The sequence below is a fragment of the Nansenia antarctica genome, assembly GCF_963989245.1.
Source record: "Nansenia antarctica genome assembly, chromosome: 7".
In the NCBI taxonomy this organism is placed as follows: Eukaryota; Metazoa; Chordata; class Actinopteri; order Argentiniformes; family Microstomatidae; genus Nansenia; species Nansenia antarctica.
In genome coordinates, this window is record NC_137677.1 from 59733275 (window position 1) to 59756847 (window position 23573).

The 23573-nt window shown below is 49.7% G+C and overlaps 1 protein-coding gene across 1 annotated transcript in view; it reads left to right on the plus strand.

Moving 5' to 3' along the window:
• ptpn4a (protein tyrosine phosphatase non-receptor type 4a) overlaps positions 1-23573 on the plus strand; it is a gene marked incomplete at its 5' end in the record, with an annotated part of 36419 nt that overhangs the window by 4081 nt on the left and 8765 nt on the right. The window contains 17 exons of the mRNA XM_080536972.1: positions 2620-2727; positions 3577-3619; positions 3843-3921; positions 5074-5118; positions 5738-5790; positions 8605-8725; positions 9277-9364; positions 11120-11208; positions 12919-12982; positions 14271-14443; positions 15178-15246; positions 16355-16489; positions 17436-17597; positions 21131-21287; positions 21514-21597; positions 22288-22344; positions 23094-23250. Coding sequence (XP_080393098.1) covers positions 2620-2727; positions 3577-3619; positions 3843-3921; positions 5074-5118; positions 5738-5790; positions 8605-8725; positions 9277-9364; positions 11120-11208; positions 12919-12982; positions 14271-14443; positions 15178-15246; positions 16355-16489; positions 17436-17597; positions 21131-21287; positions 21514-21597; positions 22288-22344; positions 23094-23250 — 1684 coding nt within the window. The remainder of the gene's footprint in view (positions 1-2619; positions 2728-3576; positions 3620-3842; positions 3922-5073; positions 5119-5737; positions 5791-8604; positions 8726-9276; positions 9365-11119; positions 11209-12918; positions 12983-14270; positions 14444-15177; positions 15247-16354; positions 16490-17435; positions 17598-21130; positions 21288-21513; positions 21598-22287; positions 22345-23093; positions 23251-23573) is intronic.

Consider the following 23573-nt stretch of genomic DNA (forward strand, 5'->3'; position numbering starts at 1 on the left):
GTACAGTGTGTGTGTGTGTGTGTGTGTGTGTAGGGTGTGTGTACAGTATGTGTGTGTGTGTGTGTGTGTGTGTGTGTGAAGTCTATATATACAGTGTGTGTGTGTGTGTGTGTGTGTATGATGTGTGTACGGTGTGTGTACAGTATGCGTGTGTGTGTGTGTGTTCAGTCTATATATCTATATATACAGTGTGTGTGTACGATGTGTGTCCCCTCCTTTGACGTCTGACATCAGTAAGCCCGTGCTCTCAGCAGGGAGCGATCTCATTGGTGCGTCAGCTAGGGTTAAGAGGGTTCCAGGGCTCTACAGTGCGACCATTTCACTCGCATTTGCGACAAAAAATACATCTGTGCGACTAGAGAAATAAATTCACGAGCACACGTGCGAGTACCGTTTTTTTTTTTTTTTTTTTTTTTTTTTTTTTTATTCTAAAAATAAATCTGCGCGAACCGTGTGGCCACATTTTAAGCCGTCAGCCAGCCCGCTACGACCACGGGAAGTCATGTTAAAAGTGAAGTTACTTCTGTTAAACTGGCGCTAAGCTAACATCGCTAATCGCTAACTGCCTCCTGGGCCTTAAAGAGACAAGCGCCCTTTTCTCATCTCAAGCTTCATTAGCTTCATTAGCTCACCACATCTACAGATTTGGTCCCACACACTCCAGATTTGAACCCAAGGTTACAACCAGGGTTAACTACACAGGGTAGAAAGTAGAAAGCTCTCAGACCTTCAGAACCCATTGAAAGTAGTGGAGGTACTCCAGAAGTCCAAATGCATCTCTAATCCTAGGAAACCCTAGGAAGCAAGTTGCCTAATGGCATGAAAATGCAACATGTTGTACTTGAGTGTGGCAGAGAGGTGGGACCCCCGGGGATGGTGGTGTGCTAACAGCTAGCCGCCGCAGAGGCACCGTGCTGGGCTGGCCACCTCCACATGTCACCACCCCGGGCAGCATGGGGCTGGGGACTGGTCATCTGGATGTGGGGTAGTTTAATACCCCTAGATGTGGAGTTGTCTGGCCACCGTGTGTGACTGATGTAGCCTGACCCAGCAGCAGGGAGGTGGGCAGCATGGAGACAGACCTCTGCATGGCCTGGCTGGGCTGCTAGCTGACAGACCTAGCCCTAAAGCCTGGCTGGGCTGCTAGCTGCTAGCTGACAGGCATGACATGGATGAATGAATGAACATGCTGCTAACCAGGAGAACTTGACACAGCTAGTTACCATAATACAATGCCATCAACTCTGCGTCTAGTAGGGCTGTAGGCATGGGCCAATGTGTGATTTTGGTGCAAAAATGGCAAAATCACTAATAAAAATGTGTTATAATTACATTTTTCACTGTGCTCCTAAATTTCTTTGTGTGCCCCTAACATTTTTCATTTAGGAGCACATGTGCTCCTAGTGAAAAAGGTTAGCGTAGAGCCCTGGGTTCATGACCCAATGAGGTTCACACTCCTCTCCTCCATCAGCCCTTCTCTCTCCCCCTCTTCTCCCATCTGTATTATTCATCACCTTTTTTTCTTTCTTTTTTTCTTTTTTTAAATATGTGTGTTTAGGGCATTTCTGCTTTAGATAGAGACAGTAGAGGTTGACAGGAAGGATGTGGTGAGAGAGAGGAGGGATGACATGCAGGATAGGTCGAGGGCCAGAATCTAACCAGGGACCCTTAGATGACATGGCATGCGCCTTAGTGAGCTACGCCACTCAGTATGCTGTGGTCCCATGGTCCTGTTCGCCAGGGGTCCAGGGGTCCAGGGGTTATGCTAGCCCAGTAGAGGCTCTCGACAGCGGGGCATCAGTGCCAGCGAGAGAGCCAGTCCCCGGACGTCAGTGTCCTCCAGCCGGGGGTTGACGATAAATGCAGTGACACAAGGCAGAGGTGGGGGGGGGAGAGATGGGGGGGGGAGGGGGGGTCTGTGTTTCCTCACGCTGTCAGCGCACGTTTGACAGAAGCACAGAGCTGCCAGACCGCTGCCTGGACTCCGCCTGGGAGCGATGACACTATGACACGGGACCCGGGGCTGCCAGACGGCCCCCCCCTCTCCCAGCGGACCACCGCCCTGTCAGCGCTAACCGTCCCCTGTCCCTTACACCGGCTGTGGTGGCATGTCACAGTGGACCGCCAGGGGAGGGAGAGAGGGAGGGAGGGAGGGAGGGGGAGGGAGAGGGAGGGAAGGAGGGAGAGAGGGAGGGAGGGAGAGAGAGAGAGAGAGAGAGGGAGGGAGGGAGAGAAGAGAGGGAGGGAGGGAGGGAGAGAGGGAGAGAGGGAGAGAGAGAGGATGGTGTTGGTATAGGGCTGTGGGGAGGAGAGTGTCTGTCACCGTCTCGCCCCCCTGGGAGCCTGGGGAGACAGTGATAGGGAGCAGCCACCCATGTCTGTTGGCTGCTGCCATGGCGACGTCACAGGAGCGACTGAGACTGGGGAACGGGGAGCTAGCTACAGGACTGGCTGCTCTCACTCACAACGTCACTGGTTGTCCACTGGTATACTGTATGTTTCACTCAGGTGATCCTCACAATTTGTCTATTTTTTTTTCCGCCTCTCTCTCTCTCTCCCCCCCCCCTCTCTCTCTCTCTCTCCCTCCCCCCCCCCCTGTCCCTCTCTCTCCCTCTGCAGAAGCACGACCATGGTCAGGTCCTGCTGGACGTAGTGTTCAAACACCTGGAGCTGACAGAGAGGGACTACTTTGGCCTGCATCTGGCCGACGACTCCTCTGACAGTCTGGTGAGTGCAAAGGTCAGCGGCCCTTCGCTAGGATAAAGCTCCATTGACACTCCGTAGCGTACGCTATTCACCGCAGGAGCTAGTCATGTGGCAATACTGTCATTCCTGCTCTTACATGTTCCCATGTCCCCTACTCTCACATGTTCCCATGTCGCCTTCCACTGGTGCTATATTTGTATCTGCGAGGAGGATAAGAGTCAAGTTCCTCAATTCATACAACCCCTTGACTTCCATTCATCTATCTTTGGATAGAAGACTCCATTCATGTTAATGGTAATTTGAGGACACATAGTGAGCCAGTTAGACCACAGCATTGTAATCACTGATCCAGTGTTCAAATTAAGAGGTGGCACTGTGTGTGTGTGTGTGTGTGTGTGTGTGTGTGTGTCTGTGTGTGTGTGTCTGTGTGTGTGTGTCTCTGTGTGTGTGTGACGTGTGTCTGTGTGTGTGTGTCTGTGTGTGTGTGTGTGTGTGTGTGTCTGTGTCTGTGTCTGTGTCTGTGTCTGTGTCTGTGTCTGTGTCTGTGTCTGTGTCTGTGTCTGTGTCTGTGTGTGTGTGTGTGTGTGTGTGTCTGGGTGTGTGTGTGTGTGTGTCTGTGTGTGTGTGTGTATATCTGTGTGTGTGTGTGTGTATATCTGTGTGTGTGTGTGTGTGTCTGTGTCTGTGTGTCTGTGTGTCTGTGTGTGTGTGAATTTGCACTGTGGTAGCTACAGATCAACAGGCTACTTTTCCCATCTGGAAGGAAGGAAAGGGGGGGGGGGGGGGGTGGTAGTGAATTATTGAGTGCCAGTCGGGTTGCTGAGGAACGAGTATCGTGTCATTGAGTTTCTCTTCATCAATATTTTACAGAGGTGGCTGGATCCAAACAAACCCATCAGGAAGCAGCTGAAAAGTAGGTGGCATTTCCACTTATGTCACAGTGACCAGCAATTACTGTTTTTGGAATGAATGATTGAGTGGATGGATGGGTGGATGGGTGGATGGATGGATGAATGAACATTGTATTGGTCCACTTGGAAACTTTTCCTCAGAAAAAGAAATCACAATATTAATGGAATTATATTAATTTATTAATTTATTCTCATCATCTCATCATTATTGTTTGTTTGTTTCAGGGGGATCGCCGCATAATCTGAGCTTCAGAGTGAAGTTCTTTGTGACGGACCCTAACAAACTACAGGAGGAGTACACCAGGTGAGCGCGCGGCGTGGCACGACTCCTCACGACTCCTCGCGACTCCTCATGACTCCTCACGCCTCCTCACGCCTTCTCCACCGTCCTCCACTCGCTTCGTCCTCAAAAAACACGGGAAGAGAATTTGTCAGGGGGAGGAGCTTCGATCTTCTCCTCCGATGTGTTTCCAGTTGGACGCGGGTGGAGGACGAATGAGAGGATGTGAAGAGAAAGAGTCGTTTCTCCTAACAATCGGAAAAAAAAGGAGATTATGTGCTGTAGGGTCTCTTTTAAACCAACGACGAGTATTAAACAATTACACTTTACAAAAGCCCCATCAAAGCTTCTAATTCTTCTGAATAGGATGAATAGACTAAACTGCTTTAGGGCCCTGTAGGGTTTAAGAACTTCCTATCCGTTAGACAAGATGCACAATGGAGACTGACCAACGATGACCACCCCGCCGTGCTGGTAGACTTGCTTTTTTATCTGACGAGGAGAAGCCAGCAGAGAGGAACAAGGAAGCTGTCTGGACGAGCCTGGCCAGAGGAGGAGGAGGAGGAGGAGGAGGAGGAGGAGGAGTTCACGGTCAATTGAGACAGAGTTGCAACTAGTCTGCCGTTTCTCTGGTGTTGTTTATGGAATCCATGCACTCAGGCGTGACCTTGCTTAACCAGCCTTATCGAGACGAGGTTCACGTTGTGTCACTGAGATACAAACGGCCGTGTGGATGTTGTTTTTTGTACATACACACTACATTTACGTTTGACATTTTTGGCATAAGCAGACGCCTTTGTCCAAAGCGACTTACTTACAACAAATACATTTGTCTAAGTATGTGAATTTATTATTTATTATTTATTATCTATCCATCAGTCATCGCGAGGAAAAGTAGTCTATTCTCAGGCCAGAGGCCATTGTCAAAATGCTAGAAGAAGGAAGAATTACGTTTTTGGATGCACACTATTGATTCACTACGGTGCACGGTTGAACACTCGCTGGTTTTCAGAGGGTTTCACTGTTGCTAACAGAATTTCAATATAGGAACCATCCCAATGCAAGGTTCTGTGTGTAGAGTTGATCTTAGACTGTAATGACATGACCATTGCTTCTATATTTCATGGGAAAAAAATGGTTTTTCATGATTGTAATGTATGTTTTTTGTCCGGACAGGTACCAGTATTTCCTCCAGCTGAAGCAGGACATCCTGACTGGAAGGTGAGTCTACTGTCCTTACCCTTACACATGAGCAGTGTATGCCAGTGAGACTGTGGCGGATGGACCATGGGGGGGGGGGGGGCTAGCTCCGGCCTTTCCACAAACCTGCTACCGGGGCTGTGGCGCAGGAGATAGAGCCTGCGTCTAATAATCGCAAGTTCGGTTGTCCGAACCCCGGCTGGCCACGTGTCAAGTTCTCCTTGAGCAAGGCACTGAACCCCTAATTGCTCCAAGGTCGCCGTCTATGGCGGACCCCTTGCCTAGAGCTTAAAATACCAAATTCCAATGGCAATAAAACAATCATTTTTATTAGTATAATAATTACAGCCGTGGAGGTTACTGGAGGTAGAAGTCGACGGGCTCATTGTCCTACATGGAATGCAGTCAAACACGTGTGTTAGATACCAGTCCGCATTTCAATCCATGCGTTAGCCTGAGCCTGACCCCACGTCTACCTCCACCAGCCTCCCCCGCACTACAGTCCCAGCCTACTGTCATCACAGTGCCAGTGGGCCAGTAGTAATAGTGGCGGCCGTCGAGAAAAGCTTTATCGATTTCCCTCATTGATCCAACTGAATCAATAGTGTGTGTGTGTGTGTGTGTGATGTGTGCCCCTCAGACTGCCCTGTCCGCACAACACTGCCGCGCTCCTGGCATCCTATGCTGTTCAATGTAAGTATCCTTACACCACCTCCCGTGCACTCTTAAGATAAGGATGTTAATTATAAGGAACATGATCTTCCCATAGCGGCTGCTGCACACTACACACAGGCGATTACCGGGGGGTTTATTCAATTGCCTTTATTGTGAGAGTAACATCAAGGCGAGTTGTGTGGAACCCTTTTCTATTAGGGTCATCGGTCCTCATCAGAGCTTCTCATGACTGCCAATAGTCACTCTTTGTTACGGGCGGTTGCATAACATTTACCACGTCAAATCCAATTTATTCTCTCATCCCCCTCTCTCCGCGAGACAAGCAGTTTTCAGTGGAGCCTGAAATCAGCTATAATCCACCCTTTATGCCCCAAACCCGGTACTCGAAAGCAGTTCAGGGCAACACCCGTAATGTATTTATAATTAGTGCGTTTTCCCCCCTCAGTCTTTTTGTCTTCGATTTATCTGTGTGTGTGACTCTGTTGTTGGAGGTTGACTGGCCGTCTGCCAATCATGTATAGCAGAGCACTGTGTGTGTACAACCACCACATTCAGTCCATTCAATATAAGAATAATAGCATATCCAAAGCGTCTTCCATTGCAGCGAGTGCATTTTTCAGTACATACGTATGGCCCTGGCAGGAATCGAACCCACAATCTAAGCATTGTTAGCGCCATGCTCTACCAACTGAGCCACAGAGGAAGCTAGCTAAGACAATTTGTCATCCCAATCTAGTCTGGCTTAGCGTAGGATGTACTAACCTAGCCTAGCCTAGTGACCCTGGCTCCCAGTGTTGTGGCCCCTAGCCTGGCTCATTATAGCCTAGCCTAACCTAGCCTAGCCTAGCAGAGTGACTCTGACTGCCTGTATTGTGGCCCCTAACCTAGCTCATTATAGCCTAGCCTAGCCTAGCAGAGTGACTCTGACTCCCTGTATTGTGGCCCCTAACCTGGCTCATTATAGCCTAGCCTAACCTAGCCTAGCCTAGCAGAGTGACTCTGACTCCCTGTGTTGTGGCCCCTAACCTGGCTCATTATAGCCTAGCCTAGCCTAGCCTAGAAGAGTGACTCTGACTCCCTGTATTGTGGCCCCTAACCTGGCTCATTATAGCCTAGCCTAGCCTAGCAGAGTGACTCTGACTCCCTGTATTGTGGCCCCTAACCTGGCTCATTATAACCTAGCCTAGCCTAGCCTAGCCTAGCAGAGTGACTCTGACTCCCTGTGTTGTGGCCCCTAACCTGGCTCATTATAGCCTAGCCTAACCTAGCCTAGCCTAGCAGAGTGACTCTGACTCCCTGTGTTGTGGCCCCTAACCTGGCTCATTATAGCCTAGCCTAGCCTAGCTGAGCCTAGCCTAGCACAGCATGGCTTCCTCTCTGTGGCCCTCCAGCCTGGGGGGCGTGTCCTAACCCCAGCCTGGGGGGCGTGTCCTAACCCCAGCCTAGGGGGCGTGTCCTAACCCCAGCCTGGGGGGCGTGTCCTAACCCCAGCCAGCCTCTGTCACCAGGGGGCGTGTCCTAACCCCAGCCTGGGGGGCGTGTCCTAACCCCAGCCTGGGGGGCGTGTCCTAACCCCAGCCTGGGGGGCGTGTCCTAACCCCAGCCAGGGGGGCGTGTCCTAACCCCAGCCTGGGGGGGCGTGTCCTAACCCCAGCCAGGGGGGCGTGTCCTAACCCCAGCCAGCCTCTGTCACCAGATTGACCTGAATAATGAATAATGCCTCCTGACAGACTGCAGCGAGCGGAGCTCATTCTGTCTGTCTGTTCCCACCGGAGTGCTCCACTCCGCTCGACACTGCTCTCCCAACTCTCCACTCCGCTCCACACCGCTCTCCCAACTCTCCGGGGCTTTTAACTGTGTGGAATGCCGTCGCTATATAGGTCAGAGGGATTGGAACTGGCAGTGGACCTCCAACATCACACACACACACACACACCCACCCACACACACCCACACACACACAACCGTGTCCATGTCCAGCTTTTTCACTAGGCTCAGTGTCTGCCCCCGATTATGAAGATTAATGTGTACCATGGGGAGGAAGAACAGAATGGAACAGCGAAGCTAGTAGTATTTTGGTTAGTTTTTAGCTAAAGTGGTACGGCTGATGGGATTAAACCATGTCGAGGAACGCATTATTATTATTTTTTTACTGAAAGCCATCGCGTCCTGGATGTTGTCGTTTTACTTTCATAATTTCTTTCTCTTCTATACTGTACATGTAAACATCCGTAAGGCAGGTGACCGCTTACTTACTCTAGGTCGAGCGTCGGGATTCGTGAGGGTCTGCTCTGCGATGATGACGTCAATAACCGCGTTCGAATCGATCCGATTGTCGATAGCGTCACTAGCCGGTGGTGATGCAAGGCACTCAAATGAAGCGAGGCCACTTCACGCGCGCGAACACAAGCCCAACAGCCCACAGCCACGTGCGTGTACGCGCTGGTACGGCTGGAGGAGGAGTGTCCAGGGAACGCTTCTTACCACCCGTCTCTCTTCATTAATAGACACCAAAACCCCAGGGTTTCACTTCCCTTTCGTCGCTTCTATTAATACCCACGTTGAAGTGAAGCGGGACGTTCATTCATCCACTGTGGTCCAGTTGTTCCCAGATCAACACAGTCCAATCCAGTACGACTACATTAATCCCCTCCAGGGGGAAATTAGCAGATATTCCAGAACCCGTCATCATCTCACACACACTTAAACTTAAACCCCGTCCCCCCACTCTCTCTCTCTCTCTCTCTCTCTCTCTCTCTCTCTCTCTCTCTCTCTCTCTCTCTCTCTCTCTCTCTCTCTCTCTCTCTCTCTCATTCTCTGTCGTCTGTGTAGCTGAGCTGGGGGACTACAGTGACTCGGAGCATGCTCCTGGTTACCTCTCAGAGTTCTGCTTGTTCCCCAACCCGCCCCAAGGTTTCCACAAGGAGGTCACCAAACACCATCAGCAGCACAGGTAGAAACCCCACCCCCTAGAACAGACCCTCCTTGACCCCCCCCCCCCCCCCACACACACACACACACCTCCCCACCACACCCTAGTTGACCGGCAGCTCTGTGTCTCTCTCTCTCTCTCTCTCTCTCTCTTTCTCGCTCTCTCTTCTCTCTCTCTCTTTCCCTCCCTCCCTCTCTCTCTCTCTCTCTCTCTCTCATTCTCTCTCTCTCTCTCATTCTCTCTCTCTCTCTCCCTCTCTCTCTCTCTCTCATTCTCTCTCCCCTCTCTCTCTCCCTCTCTCTCTCTCTCTCATTCTCTCTCCCTCCCTCCCCCCCCCTCTCTCTCTTTCTCTCTCTCTCTCTCTCTCCCTCCCCTCTCTCTCTCTCTCTCTCCCCCCCCTCTCTCTCCCCCCCCCCCTCTCTCTCTCTCTCTCTCTACAATGCTCTTCTGTTTTCAGTGAATGAGCGTCGTGCTGAGTGTTGATTTCGTGTTCCTTTCTCTTCATTTACACCTCCTCTGTCTCTCTCCTTCATCGCCGCCTCTCTCACGTTCTCTCTCTCCGTCCCTCCCAGCGGTCTGTCTCCTGCCCAGTCAGAGTTTAATTACCTGAACACAGCACGGACGCTGGAACTCTACGGAGTGGAATTGCACTATGCAAGGGTAAGGCTGCTCCCCTGTTTGTGTGTGTGTGTGTGTGTGTGTGTGTGTGTGCGTGCGTGTGTGCGTGCGTGCGTGCGTATCTGTGCGTCTGCGTCTGCGTGTGTGTGTGTCTGTGTGTGCGCATGTGCGTGCGTGTGTGTAGATGTATATACAGTATGTGTGCGTGCGTGCGTGTATCAGTGTGGGGGTGCGTGCGTGTGTGTATGTGGGGGGGTGTGTGTATGTTTGTATGTGTATATTTATGCCCTCGATACAGTGGTGCCACCCCCGCCCTCGTCACTGTGACAGCTACCGCAGTAGAGCCACTTTCCAGGGCAACCCTGATTACACACCAGTGTTCCATAGCAGTGCCCTCAATCTGGAGAACGCTGTGATTACATCTAGGCAGGTAGAACTGGGTCAGGGGTGGGTGGCGACGCCACGCATGTCATTTTAATGTACAGTACAGCTTGTTCCTCCTGCTCTCACCACCAAGGCCTCAGAGAGCCTTTAACTCATTCAGTGCCGAGGGTGAATAAAATCACCCGAATTGTCACCCTCCTTGGCTCCTCATTTAGCCAATCAAAGTATTGTTGCTAGGTAAATTAGGGGTTTCCGTTTCCTGAGGGTTTCCGGAAAGCTTTGTCAGTTGGGGTGAGTTAAGCCGATGTTGGATTCCCCCACAGTGGAGGAACAGACCCACTCAGCTCATCAGACATCCACAGTCCAGCGTGTGTGAGAGACCAGGGGAGGCCGGTGGAGGCCGAAATCAGAGGACGGGGCTCATTGGAACGGAACGGAATGAAGTTTCAAACACACGTGTGAGCCCGACGTCCGACAACGAGGTCCGTCCTCCCGATTTCTCCCTCCACCAGCCTCCCCCGGGAAGAGAGACAAGGACCGTAGAGCTCTACAGCATCACAAGCGGCTTACCTATTGTAAAGCACTTTGATGTAAAGTGCTCTACAAATAAAGTTATTATTATTATTATTGTTATTATTATCACAAGGCCAGTCCGACTGTAAACAACACAGGTTTCCTCTTTGTGCGACGAGACAAGACTATTTCCGCCCCCGGACGATGTATGTGTGTTTTTTGCGAGGCGGCACTCAGGTGTGTCCTTCTATACTCCCTGTCTAGTTTCAGATGTCTGGATATTCTTCTCAGGGTAAACGGGTTTGTTAGAAAGAATAAACAGTTCTTACAAAGACGAGGTCGGACTCGGGGCATATAGGAATGCCTGGAACAACATTTCTTTGTTCTGAATGTCTAGTCGCCTCCTTTTTCTTTTTTTTTGTTCTTTTTTGTTTGTTATCTCCGTCCAGCCAGTGGCTGTAGACGGCAGAGTGAACAGACTGCGTTTATGAAGCACCTCTCCGTGGACCTCCGAGCGCTTGGTTGGTATTGTGTACTGGGTAAATCACCTCATTCACTGCCTGTAGTGTGTGCCCACTCCGGAGTAGCCAACCCAACTGGAGGAGGGCCATTTTCGCGCCAGGATGCTGACCGACCGCACATTGACTATCACAGTGATTGTGTCAGTTTTAAGCTGGGGACCAAAGCAGCCCCCCCCCCCCCCCCCTGCTGACACAGAGAGAGAAAGATGGTGGTAGCCGGGATCCCACCAGGCTGTGCCCCTGTCAAGGGGCTTAGACTCCTGATCCTAGTCCCTCATTGATTTGCTTATTTCCTTCCTTCCTCTGTCTCTTCCTCCCTCTTTTCCTCCCCCGTCCCCCCCCCCCTCTCTCTCTCTCTCTCTCTCTCTCTGTGTTCCAGGATCAAAGCAACACAGAGATTTTAATTGGGGTGATGTCAGCAGGGATCGTGGTTTACAAGAACAGGGTACGAATCAACTGCTTTCCATGGTGAGTGACCAACTGGAGATTCCCATTTTTACGACAAACAAACAGAGGTTCGAGTTTCAATTAGGAGGATGAATTTTATTACTACTGCGGCAAGGGAATTGTTTGCAATCACAAAGAGGATACACCGTGGGATATTAAAAAGAGAGAGAGAGAGAGAGAGAGAGAGAGAGAGAGTGTGTGTGTGTGTGTGTGTGTGTGTGTGTGTGTGTGTGTGTGTGGCGCGCATGTATGTGTGCTACCAAGGAGAGGACAGTTTATTCATTTTTACAGAATATATCATTTAATAATTTTTCGGAAGCTGACTTGCTGAGTTGTTTAGAAGACTGTGTCTGTGAAATATCAATCTCCTTCTTCTTAGTGTCTCACCCGTTCACTGTTTCCATTTCATATTAATCTTCAAACCTCAGATCACCGTTCCCAGAACCTCCGTTCAGAACAGGCATCATGGGGTGGAGGCTTTACTTGGTCATCTTTGAGGCCAACAGCTTTAATTCTGAGAAATCTCTCATATTCAGCAGAGTTGGTGAAGCTACTGTAATGTGTGCCAGGGGTGGGATGGTGCAACCCAAATCCCCACAAGACTAGTGATAATCCACACCACCCTCCCTGCACACACACACACACACACACACACCCCAAACACACACGCACACACACACACACACACACACACATCCCAATCTCTCTCTCTCTCTCACACACACACCCCAAACACACACACACACACACACACCCCCAACACGCACACACACACACACACACATCCCAATCTCTCTCTCTCACACACACACACACACCAAACACACACACACCCCAATCTCTCTCTCTCTCTCACACACACACACACGCACCCCAAACACACGCACATGCACACACACCCCAATCCCAACCCCCTACCAGCTCCACACAGTACCCACACTCCCCATTCTGTAAAGCCAGCTGCTTGCCGTAGCTCAGGCAGCTTATTTTAAGTGTATTGGCTCAGATGCTTCCAGTCAGGCTAAATTTAGGGCTCCTAACGGTGGCGCGTTTTGCAACAGCTGTCCGCCACCGTCACGTGAGAAGTATGGCTCTCATCGACCACTCTCTCCTTCCCTCTCTTTCCCTCATCCCTTCCATTGAAAGGCGATGTGCGCGTGTGTGTGTGTGTGTGTGTGTATGTGTGTGTGTGTGTGTGTGTGTGTGTGTGTGTGTGTGTGTTCTCACAAAGAGAAGGAAACACTGATATCTTGAGTTGTGTGGATTCTGCCTTGGTCCTATTTATGTCTGCAAAAGGCTGACAAATCGGCATCGCTTAGATGGGGCATGACGCACTGCCTTGGAGAGAGAGGGGGGGAGGGAGGGAGGGAGGGAGCTAGGAGGAGAGAGAGAGAGAAAGAGAGAGCGGGAGGGAGGGAGGGAAGGGCGTGAGAGAGAGGGAGAGTGTGTATGTATGTGTGTGTGTGTGTGTACGCTGTGTGTGTACACTGTGTGTGCATGAGTAAGAATGTAAAATATATTTAGCTGAGCTGTGAGTCATGGCTAAGTGGGAGCGGGGGGAGTGGGAGGGGGAGGGGATTAGGCTTGATCAGGAGACATTTTGATGTCAGCTGCAGTGCCTCTGATTTGAGCCGTGAAGGGAACCCCTCGCCACTGACACAGACGCTGATGCAGTTGTGTGTGTGTGTGTGTGTGTGTGTGTGTGTGTGTGTGTTTCTCCTCTCTTAACAGGTTGAAGATTGTGAAAATATCGTTCAAGTGCAAGCAGTTTTTCGTCCAGCTAAGGAGAGAAGTGGTGGGTATATTCAAGCTTTATTTTTTATTTATTTTTTGTTGCAGCGATATGTTTTCGAGTCATAATAGTCTTGCATAGACTTGCGGAGAATCTGGGACTCATCCAGCTCCGTACAGCCATAATATCGGCCCATACAAAGGGTATGTGAGTGTTGATTTTGTTTCCAGCTCACAGCTCACAAACTCACCCGATAATTGCCGGGATCATGTATAAAACACACTAACACTGTTTCCTAATCACCCTCCTCAGGGGACTGGTCCTCTCCTAGTCCTAATAGTCCTCTCTCTCCACTCCTGCTGCAGTCACTTCCTCCTCCTACTCCCTGGCCATGAATCTCAATCCCAAATAACCGTCTTCCAACATTAACAAGTGTGTAGCCCCCTCGCCGAGCGCTGGGTATTTGTTTATCTGAGTAGCTGGTCTAGCATAATCACCAGGCCACGCCGTCACAGGAGTCAGGCGTGAGCCTCTTAACTGCCTATTAATTATGGAGAACAGATAATGCATTTTGCGTGTGGCCGCGGCCGGGAAGTGTGATCTGAAACCGTATCGAAGAAAGCCCAAACAGGCCAGCAGCCCCCCCGCCCCCCCTCCGCCCATCACCAACGTTTCACCCACACTGGAATCCCAGGAAAAACAACAAGCAGCATATCCTCTCAGAAGTGTGCGTGTGTGCGTGTGTGTGAGTGTGTGTGTGTGCGTGCGTGCATGCGTGTGTGGGGTGGGGGGGCAGACAGGGATTAACCCCCTGCTGCATGTGTCCTCGCGTGACAAACCTGACAGATCTTGGGGTTGTTAATCCTACACACTCCTCCCTTTACTCCCTCTCTACACCTCCCCAAAAAACTGCCACCAGAGACTCAGGCATGCTAGACACATCACACACACACATGCATGCGCACACTCACTCTCACACACACACACACACACACACATATATACACACCAGACTCTCCCTTTGCCCTACAGTAGGACACCACAGAGTATCTTATAGTGTATCTCACACTAGTACACACACACACACACCCCTACACACACCTCCAGAGATGGTGGTGTCCTCATTATAATGTCCTGTCTCATTCATCATGACTGTTCTCACTCAATCATTCTCTCTCTCTCTCTCTCTCTCTCCCTCTCTCTCTCTTTCTCCCTCTCTCTCCTTTCTTCTCTCTCTCTCTCTCCCTCTCTCTCTTTCTCCCTCTCTCTCTCTCCCTCTCTCTCTCTCTCTCTCTCTGTCTCTCTCTCTGTCTCTCTCTCTCTTTCGATCCCTCTCCGTCCCTCACCCCAGAACGAGACACGAGAGACTCTGCTGGGTTTTAACATGGTGAACTACCGGGCCTGTAAGAACCTATGGAAGGCCTGTGTGGAACACCACACCTTCTTCCGCCTGGATCGGCCCGTTCCCCCGCAGAAGAACTTCTTCGCCCACTACTTCACTCTGGGCTCCAAGTTCCGCTACTGGTAAAAGAACTCCCTAGTTCTCTCACACACACACACACACATACATAGATGAACACACACTGAAAAGTCAGCAGTGGTCAAATGTTTGCTAGGTCATGACAAGTAGAATCAATCATCAGTTGAGTTGGGAGTCATGCTGTTGCCTATCACGGCTCACATCCAGGGGGAAAGTGTGTGAATTATTAATGCTCCACAAGAAAGCACTGCTTGTTTTTGCCGGCCCCCTTCAAACCCCTTTTTTTGGAGGGGCTTTTTCTGGTTGTCGTTCTTTTGGAGGGAGGGGAGCGGGGGGGAAAGATGTTTTCAATTATTCATTTTGATTCACTTTAAAGATATACGGTAGTTCTGAAATAGTGCCCCCACCAATAAATACATATAAACTGTTGTTTCCATTGTTGATATGGGTTGAATGTTTGTGGTGAGCTTCCACGGGGAGTTGGGGGAGGGGGGAGGGGGGCGGGGGGGTGGGATGGCGGGGGGGCGGGGGGGCGGGCTGAAAACAACTCTCCTCCTGTATTGTTATGTGGTGTAGAAATAACACATCACATGATTTGTGAAGGAAAGCCCCCAGTAGGAATGTGGGTGAAACATGAAATGGGAGTTTGTTTGTTTTTAGAGCCTTTTTTTGATGCATAATTCAAGACGCTGTTGTGATGTTGTGACGTGAGCTTCTGAGACGGGGCGGAACGTTACTAAAATGTTCCTTGGATGTTGTTGCGACGTTGCTTCTGCAGTGGGCGGACAGAGGTGCAGTCTGTGCAGTACGGCAAGGACAAGGGCATCAAGGACCGCGTGTTCGCCAGGTAAGGAACATACAGCACCTCCTCACTCACACCTGCTTTCACCTGCTTTCACCTGGCTCTCTCTCCAGGGAGGCTGGTTATCAGCATTACATCACATTTCACATTTAAGACATTTAGCAGCAGACGCCTTTATCCAAAGTGACTGGCAACAAATACATTTGTCTAAGTGAGTGAATCATCTATCCATCAGTCATCGGAAGAACAAGTCGTCTATGCTATGACCAGGGGCCATTGGCAGTTACCTAGAAGAAGGAAGATGTATTATTTATTTATTTTTAATTTGGAGTAGAGAAACTGTACAAGGGGGTAGTGGGAATGAGGAGGTCTCATCTATTCGTTATTGCTCTTAGATGAGATGGGGGGGGGGGGGGGGTTAGTGGTGTTGATGTGGGGGGGGGGCGATCATCCATCCATGTCCAGGTAATGAACAGCGCCTCTACAACCCAGCTGTGTCCCTGTCTGTCGCTTTCGGGTTAGGGTTGTTTTCACAATATTTTTATTTGCATTTTTATATACCAACATCAAAGAAAAAACAACAAATGACAAAGAAAGAGAAACATACAATAACAAAGATCACAAACATAGACACACACAACCTGCATCAATTTTGGATTGAATAAAAAACAAAACAAAAACAAAACTTTCCTCCACTTTGTATAAAGTATTCTACCCTACATGTTCTTCATGTATGGTTCCCACAGCTTGTCAAAGTCTTTCCGCTTGCCTTTAATAATGTAGGTTAATCTTTCCAGACCAATACATTCCAAGAGCCCCAAGTGCAGTCCATTTAGTTCAAATGGCTCTACACAGGCCCCTTATAAGGATGTGATGGCGAACCAGGGAGGCTGGTTATTAGCATTCATTTAGGATTGGTTATTGCCTTGTACTGCCTTGTACTGCTGGGAGGAGGTGACCATCCCTCCTTGTCTAGGGCATGTGTTTCTCAGCAGTTCCCAGAGTAGTTCAGAGTAGTAGTGACAGTCTCACATGTCTCATCTCTCCGTCACGACCGCATGATTCCTCCGCCGCCGTGGTCACTGGTATCACTTCCTCCTTTTGGTGTGGCGGCGGCCATGTGGCTCACTTGATGTTTTTTTTCTGGTTCTAGGTCGCCCAGTAAGCCTCTGGCCAGGAAGCTGATGGGCGGGACGGACTGGGAAGCGGTGAGCAGGAACTCCCTCTCAGACGAGAGGCTGGAGACCCAGAGTCTGCCCACACGCTCCCCACCCGGCACCCCCAACCAGTGAGTCCTCCTGCACCCTCCCCCGCCCAGATAGGCACAGACATTACTCCCTCTGTACACCTCCCCAAAACACTGCCACCAGAGACTCAGGCATGCTAGACACATCACACACACACACACACACACACACACACACACACACACACACACACACATGCATGCGCACACTCACTCTCTCTCTCTCTCACACACACACACACACACACACACACATGCATGCGCACACTCACTCTCTTTCTCTCACACACACACACACACACACACACACACACACATATACACACACACATATATACACACCTGACTCTCCCTTTGCCCTACAGACATTCCGCTGCTCACTATTTGGTGGATAAATGGAATTATGAACGTATAGTATCTATATAATTATGCACGTACATATATCTCACATATCTCAAAAGATTAACAAAGTGTGTTATAGTTCAAAGAATAATATGTCATTTCTTCAAACACCGTCAACATGCATTAGATAGATACAGTGCCTTTCGGAAAGTATTCAGACCCCTTCTACACAGGGTGGAATGGCTTTCTATGCAAAACAAAGACCAATGATATTCATTCCAAAATGACATGAACTGATCCTTGCATTAAGATGGTCCCAATTCAACTTATCTAATGATTCGTTGATGACATGTTTGCATTTTAGCTTTAAGAGTGTCATAAAACAAAATGTGGAAAAAGTGAAGGGGTCTGAATACTTTCCGAAAGCACTGTAGATAGATAGATAGATAGATAGATAGATATAGATAGATAGATAGATAGAGATAGATATAGATAGATAGATAGAGATAGAAAGATAGATAGATAGATAGACAGACAGACAGACAGACAGACAGATAGATGGGATTAGCCGCACTCTGGTTTCCACCTAATAGTAACGTTCATCTTGTTTGTGTGTGTGTTTGTGTGTTTGTTTGTGTGTTTGCAGCAGGAACTCGTTGTTTGTGCTGGAGGGAACGCGGCTGCGGCCGTCGTCCGTCGGTCACCTGGTGGATCATGTGATCCACGCCTCGCCCAGCCTCCCCGTCTTCTCCAACCACAAGTCTGCCTCCTCCACCCAGGCCAACAGCATCAGCCTGGACTCCACCCCGTAAGTCTGACCCCTGGTGGACATACTAGGGTAGTGAGGCACGACTATGAAGGGTGATCGTTGCATAGGGGGGGGGGTTGATGGTGGTCGGTCACTCAATAAAGTCTGTTCAGAATAGGTTGACTGCAAATTTTCCAAATGCGGTTTCCCTCTGATGGTCTTAGTGTGTTGGATTCGATTCAGTCAGCTGCCTCTCCCCTGCGGTGGTGCGATTGGTTAAGGGAGGAACCAATAAGAGAGAGCCACATGTTTGACACTGTGTCTCCATGGTATCACCACAAAGTTGCCAGGAATGTGTGTCAAGAGGGGGTCAAAGAGATCATAATTTTTCTAGAAACAAAACGATATTGATTCTTTCTAATCCCCTTCCGTCCGGAGACAGACTCCATCTGAAAGTAGATGAGAGTTGAACGTCAGTAGGAGACAAGGCACAGTAAGAGCTCTGTGCGAAGCTGACAAACAAACTAATTGAATTTGTCCGCTAACAGCTATGGCCTTCCCGCAAAACACTGCTATTGTTCTTTAACGAGGGTGAAAGTTGGTGACACTGCATAGATTCCACTGTTAAAAGTGCCCACTAAAAGTCCGTGACAGAAATCAATGAAAACCACATGTCATCTGGCTTGACGATACACCCGCCACGCTGTCTGCTTTCACTGCTGAAACGGCTGCTTTTTTTTTTTTTTTTTTAAACAACTTTTTTTTATTGTTAGCCTGTGTGTGTCTGTGGCTTGCAATTACAGTTCACACTCTTTCCAAATGTCATTTTAAATAGGCCTAAATGGAAACAGAGTCTTTGTAGCAAACGTTGTAAAACGTGTTTACAGCTCCTGGGCCATGGAAGGCGATACAGCAGGTCTGCCATGGTTTAGGTGGGGGGGGTGGGGGGGGTAAAACACGTTGAGGCCTTTGGCCCATCTTTGGGAGTCATTTACACTCGGTGCTATTGGCTTGTGACTGACTTAACTCTCGTATAAACATAGGCCTGCAGTAATTACCCTGGTCGCTCTAGCGCAGAATAGAACCCGCTGATATGCAAAGAGTGGCCCTGTCATAAGTGTAGGGTTGCCCTTTGTGAGGTGGGCTAAGCTCAGCTTGTTAACCACCAGGGCCAGGCCAAGCCAGGCCACACCAAGACAGGCCACTCCCCAACCCCTCTCACCCCCACCCCCACCCCCCCGTGTCATTTGGTTCTTTCTACCAGTGTTTGCTCTGAGATGCCCTTTAAGAATGGCCTGTTTATAATTAGACTGGGACTGGGTGGAAGGAGATGTCCCTGCTCCCTGTGTGATCATTAACAGGAAGGATGCTTTCATCTTTGTTCAGTTCAACTGTACCTACGGGTGATCCCGTCTAGGACTAGGTTGTTCCGTTCTTACTGTAGGTGCGTAGACAGGAACCAGTACAGACACTGCATTTCTCCTCCACCACCTGAGGTTTGAAGACTGCATACCCGGCAGGCACGTGCCAGAAATGACAACGTTAGGTAACACATAGCAGGGACTGTTCCACCTCCTACAAATTCCATATTTAAGCCAAACATACTGTACACATGCCCACACACACACACACACACACACACACACACACCATATGCACTTTCCTTTTCTCTGCTGTTCCACTCCCACATGGCCCCTCAACACACACACACACACACACACACACACACACACACACACACAAACATTCATACAAACATACACACACACACACACACTCACACAACATATGCACTTTCCTTTTCTCTGCGGTTCCACTCCCACATGGCCCCCTCAACACACACATGCAGACACACACACATGCACTCACACACACGCTCACATTCCGTGCCAAACCATTTGCTCATCTTGCCTGTCACTGATCCAGAAGATGACATAACCACCTGCTCATTCTTCCTGAGAGCGCATGCATCACTGCTATATCCAGTGACAAACACACACACACACACACACACACACACACACACACACACACACACACACACACAGTTGCTCTCCCTCGCTCTCCCTCGCTCTGTCTCAGAAAATAAATAGAAAGACAACCATATTCACTGTCATTTTACCCTAGCTCTGCGGGTATCTGGTTTCATGTAGCAGTGACCTCTCTACTACGAGGACCAAAGCACAGCCGTGTGAAGTCACGTGACACCCTCCACCCTCAACGACATGATCCCTAAACCAGGACAACATTCCTCCCGGGGCCTGTCCCCTCAAGGCTGACCCCGGCCTGACCTGGGAAGAACAAAGGCTACTTTGACTAACCACCAGTCATCGTGGAAGGGGACAAGAATTGACCCAACTACATCTATTGTCCTCGTGCTCTGGGAAAAATATGGCCTTGTTGTGTTTTGCCTTTGTGTGTACAATACACAACATTGTCGCTACACCGGTGGGGTTTACTTTTTCACCTTTCGTTTTGAGGTGTACTCTATGTATAAGGCCGAGGATTTCATTGAAAAGTACAGGATACTCTGGAAGTCGCACTTCCCTGTGGCGCGTCCCTGTGAGACGAGGGCTTGGGTTGGTGGTGTCGCCACCGGGTTTTGTAGCGGCTGTCTGTTTGTTTTGGAGAGGCCTGGACCCTCCTGCCAGGTCGCCCTCATGGCTCATGTGTCCCCGTGGTAACGACACCCACTGCAGTCACAGGAAGCCAAACAAAGCCGATGTGCTGTGACTGTTCCCTGCTCCCCCCAGACCCCTCAGGCTGAGTGACTCAGCTGGGCACTCACTCTCTCTCTCTCTCTCTCTCTCTCTCTCTCTCTCTCTCTCTCTCTCTCTCTCTCTCTCTCTCTCTCTCTCTCTCTCTCTCTCTCTCTCTCTCTCTCTCTCTCTCTCTCTCTCTCTCTCTCTCTCTCTCTCTCACACACACACTTACACACACACACACACACACACACACTTACACACACACACTTACACACACACACTTACACACACACACTTACACACACTTACACACACTTACACACACACACACACACACACGCTGTGCTGCTCTGTTGGAGAAGGTATGATAGGACTAGGACTTGTGCTGTAGGCCACAGAGATAACAGGGGTCAGTTTCTCTACTATAAAAAAACAACAACTAATTACTAAATACTACTAATTACAAAACGATTCTTCTAGCATTGTGACTGCCAACGGACCCTGGTCCTAACATAGATTTGTTTCTATTATGATGGCTGAAATGTATTTGTTGTACGTCTGCTAAATGTCTAAAAATGTCAATGTAATGTAAAATGTACAGAAGCACAGCCAAAAGCAGCCATGCAAAGGCTGGCTCCTGGATGACTCACAGTGCTGTTATGAAGGGTCTTAACATGAGTCATTACACACTGGGATTGGAGATGGGGTTCGCTTTTGTTTTGGAACTTAGGGAAAGACAAGCATCACTGAAAAAGTATTAGTCATACAGCTTTTGGCTATTGAAACACAGTACGATAACTAACTGTGTCTGTGTCTGTGTCTGTGTCTGTGTGTGTGTGTGTGTGTGTGTGTGTGTGTGTGTGTGTGTGTGTCTGTGTGTGTGTGTAGATCCCCAGAGTCAGTAGAGGGCCTGCCCCCGGCCCTGCCCCCTAAACAGTCCAGGAAGAACCTGAGCCAGATCATCCAGGCCCACTCCCAGCAGAGCCTCCTCGATAACCACATCAACGAGATGTACGACGTCCCCATGGCAACAGACAAGACCACGGTAAGACCACCCTGACTGACTGCACCGCCGCAGGCCCGTTTCACGGCCTCCACGCTTGTTTACACAACGTTCCACTGCGGTTGGACTTCAGAGAGATGAAATTGCCTCAAGGCTCATTCACGACCACGTAGCCCACTGTTAAAACAGTGGCGATGCTCTTTTTTGTACTGTTTGATTGACAGAACTGGTAACCGTAGTAACGACGTCTTTTTCTCCTGGTCTGCAGCTGAACGGTGTCGTCCCTCATGACAATCTGGTCCTGATCAAGATGAGGCCGGATGAAAGTGGACGATTTGGCTTCAACGTCAAGGTGAGAACTCACTAGAACTACTCACTACCACTACCTTATTACTGATGGTGGAGGTGGAGGTGATGGTGAAGGTGGAGGTGATGGTGGAGGTGATGGTGGAGGTGATGGTGAAGGTGGAGGTGATGATGGTGATGGTCATGGTCATGGTCATGGTGATGGTGGAGGTGGAGGTAATGGTGATGGTGGAGGTGATGGTGGAGGTGGAGGTGAAGGTGATGATGGAGGTGATGATGGAGGTGATGGTGGAGGTGAAGGTGGAGGTGAAGGTGGAGGTGATGGTGGAGGTGATGGTGGAGGTGATGGTGGAGGTGATGGTGGAGGTGTGGTGGTGGAGGTGGAGGTGATGGTGGAGGAAGAGGTGAAGGTGATGGTGGAGGTGATGGTGGAGGAAGAGGTGGAGGTGGTGGTGGTGATGGTGGAGGAAGAGGTGGAGGTGGTGGTGGTGATGGTGGAGGAAGAGGTGGAGGTGGAGGTGATGGTAGAGGTGATGGTGGAGGTGATGGTGGAGGTGATGGTGGAGGTGATGGTGGAGGTGGTGGTGGAGGTGTGGTGGTGGTGGTGGAGGTGATGGTGATGGTGGTGGTGAAGGTGGAGGTGATGGTGATGGTGGAGGGGATGGTGGAAGTGATGGTGATGATGGTGATGATGATGATTTTATACATGACCCTCTGTCTGTCTGTCTGTTTCCAGGGCGGTGCCGATCAGAAGATGCCTGTCATTGTGTCTCGCGTTGCCCCGGGAACGTCGGTACGCCACAGAACCACCGCCCAACACCAACACCCTGCTACGCCTACACACAGTCGCTGCCACACACACACACACACACACACACACACACACACACACACACACACACATTCACACACTCAAACTTCCCTCTTTGGCAACCTCAAACGTGCTGTCGCTCCCTCTATCGCTTTCACCCTCTCTCACTCACACTGTTCCTCTCACTGCTCTCTCTCTCTCTGTCATACACACATACACACACACACACACATTCTCTCGCTATCGCTCTCACATTCAGACAGATGCGTGATGAATGAAATAGCCCATTGTTTTGAACAGAGACTCAAAGAGAGCAGTCATTCTGAAGACACTCGCACACTGTCCAGGCCTCAGAATGATGTTCTCTGACTTAACTAAATCAACTACATCAACCTCTCTGACTTAACTACATCAACCTCTCTGACTTAACTTCCTCAACCTCTCTGACTTAACTTCATCAACCTCTCGCGGCCACAAGACTTCCACCCTGGAAGGTTAAAGGTTTTGAATGAATAGCAGCAGGACACTTGTGTGTCGTTACTGACCGCAGTCGGCCACTTACCCAGTCCCTTCTCTCTCCTAGTGCCTCTGTATTCACCCCACCTGACCGCGTTCTGACCGCTTTCTGACAGCACTCTGACCGCACTCTGACCACATTCTGACTGCTTTCTGACTTGCGTTTGACCACATTTTGACCACAGTTCTTACCACATTCTCATCCCCTCCTGCAGGCTGACCTGTGTGTTCCCCGGCTGAACGAAGGCGACCAAGTGGTGCTGATCAACGGTCGGGACATCTCAGAGCACACCCACGACCAGGTGGTCATGTTCATCAAGGCCAGCTGTGAGAGCCACTCAGGAGAGCTCATACTACTGGTCCGGCCCAACGGTGAGAGCCTAGGGGAGGGGGCTCTGGTCTCTAAACCCCCTGCATGGTTATAGTCATTATGAAGACAATTGTATGTTCTAATATAATAATAATATAACATAATATCAGAATCAGAAGACTTTTATTGCCATGACATGTTAGGAATTTGGTATGGTACAGTGGAGTGTTTACAACAGGGACAGGTGCAAGACAGGACAAGACAGTGCAAACCAACATCAACATCAAAAAATAATAAATAAATATAAATATAAGAAGTGCAAAAGTGCCAAAAGATCAAGTGTTCAGGTCAAGACAGTCCATAGCTCTCCGAGTGGGGGTGGAGG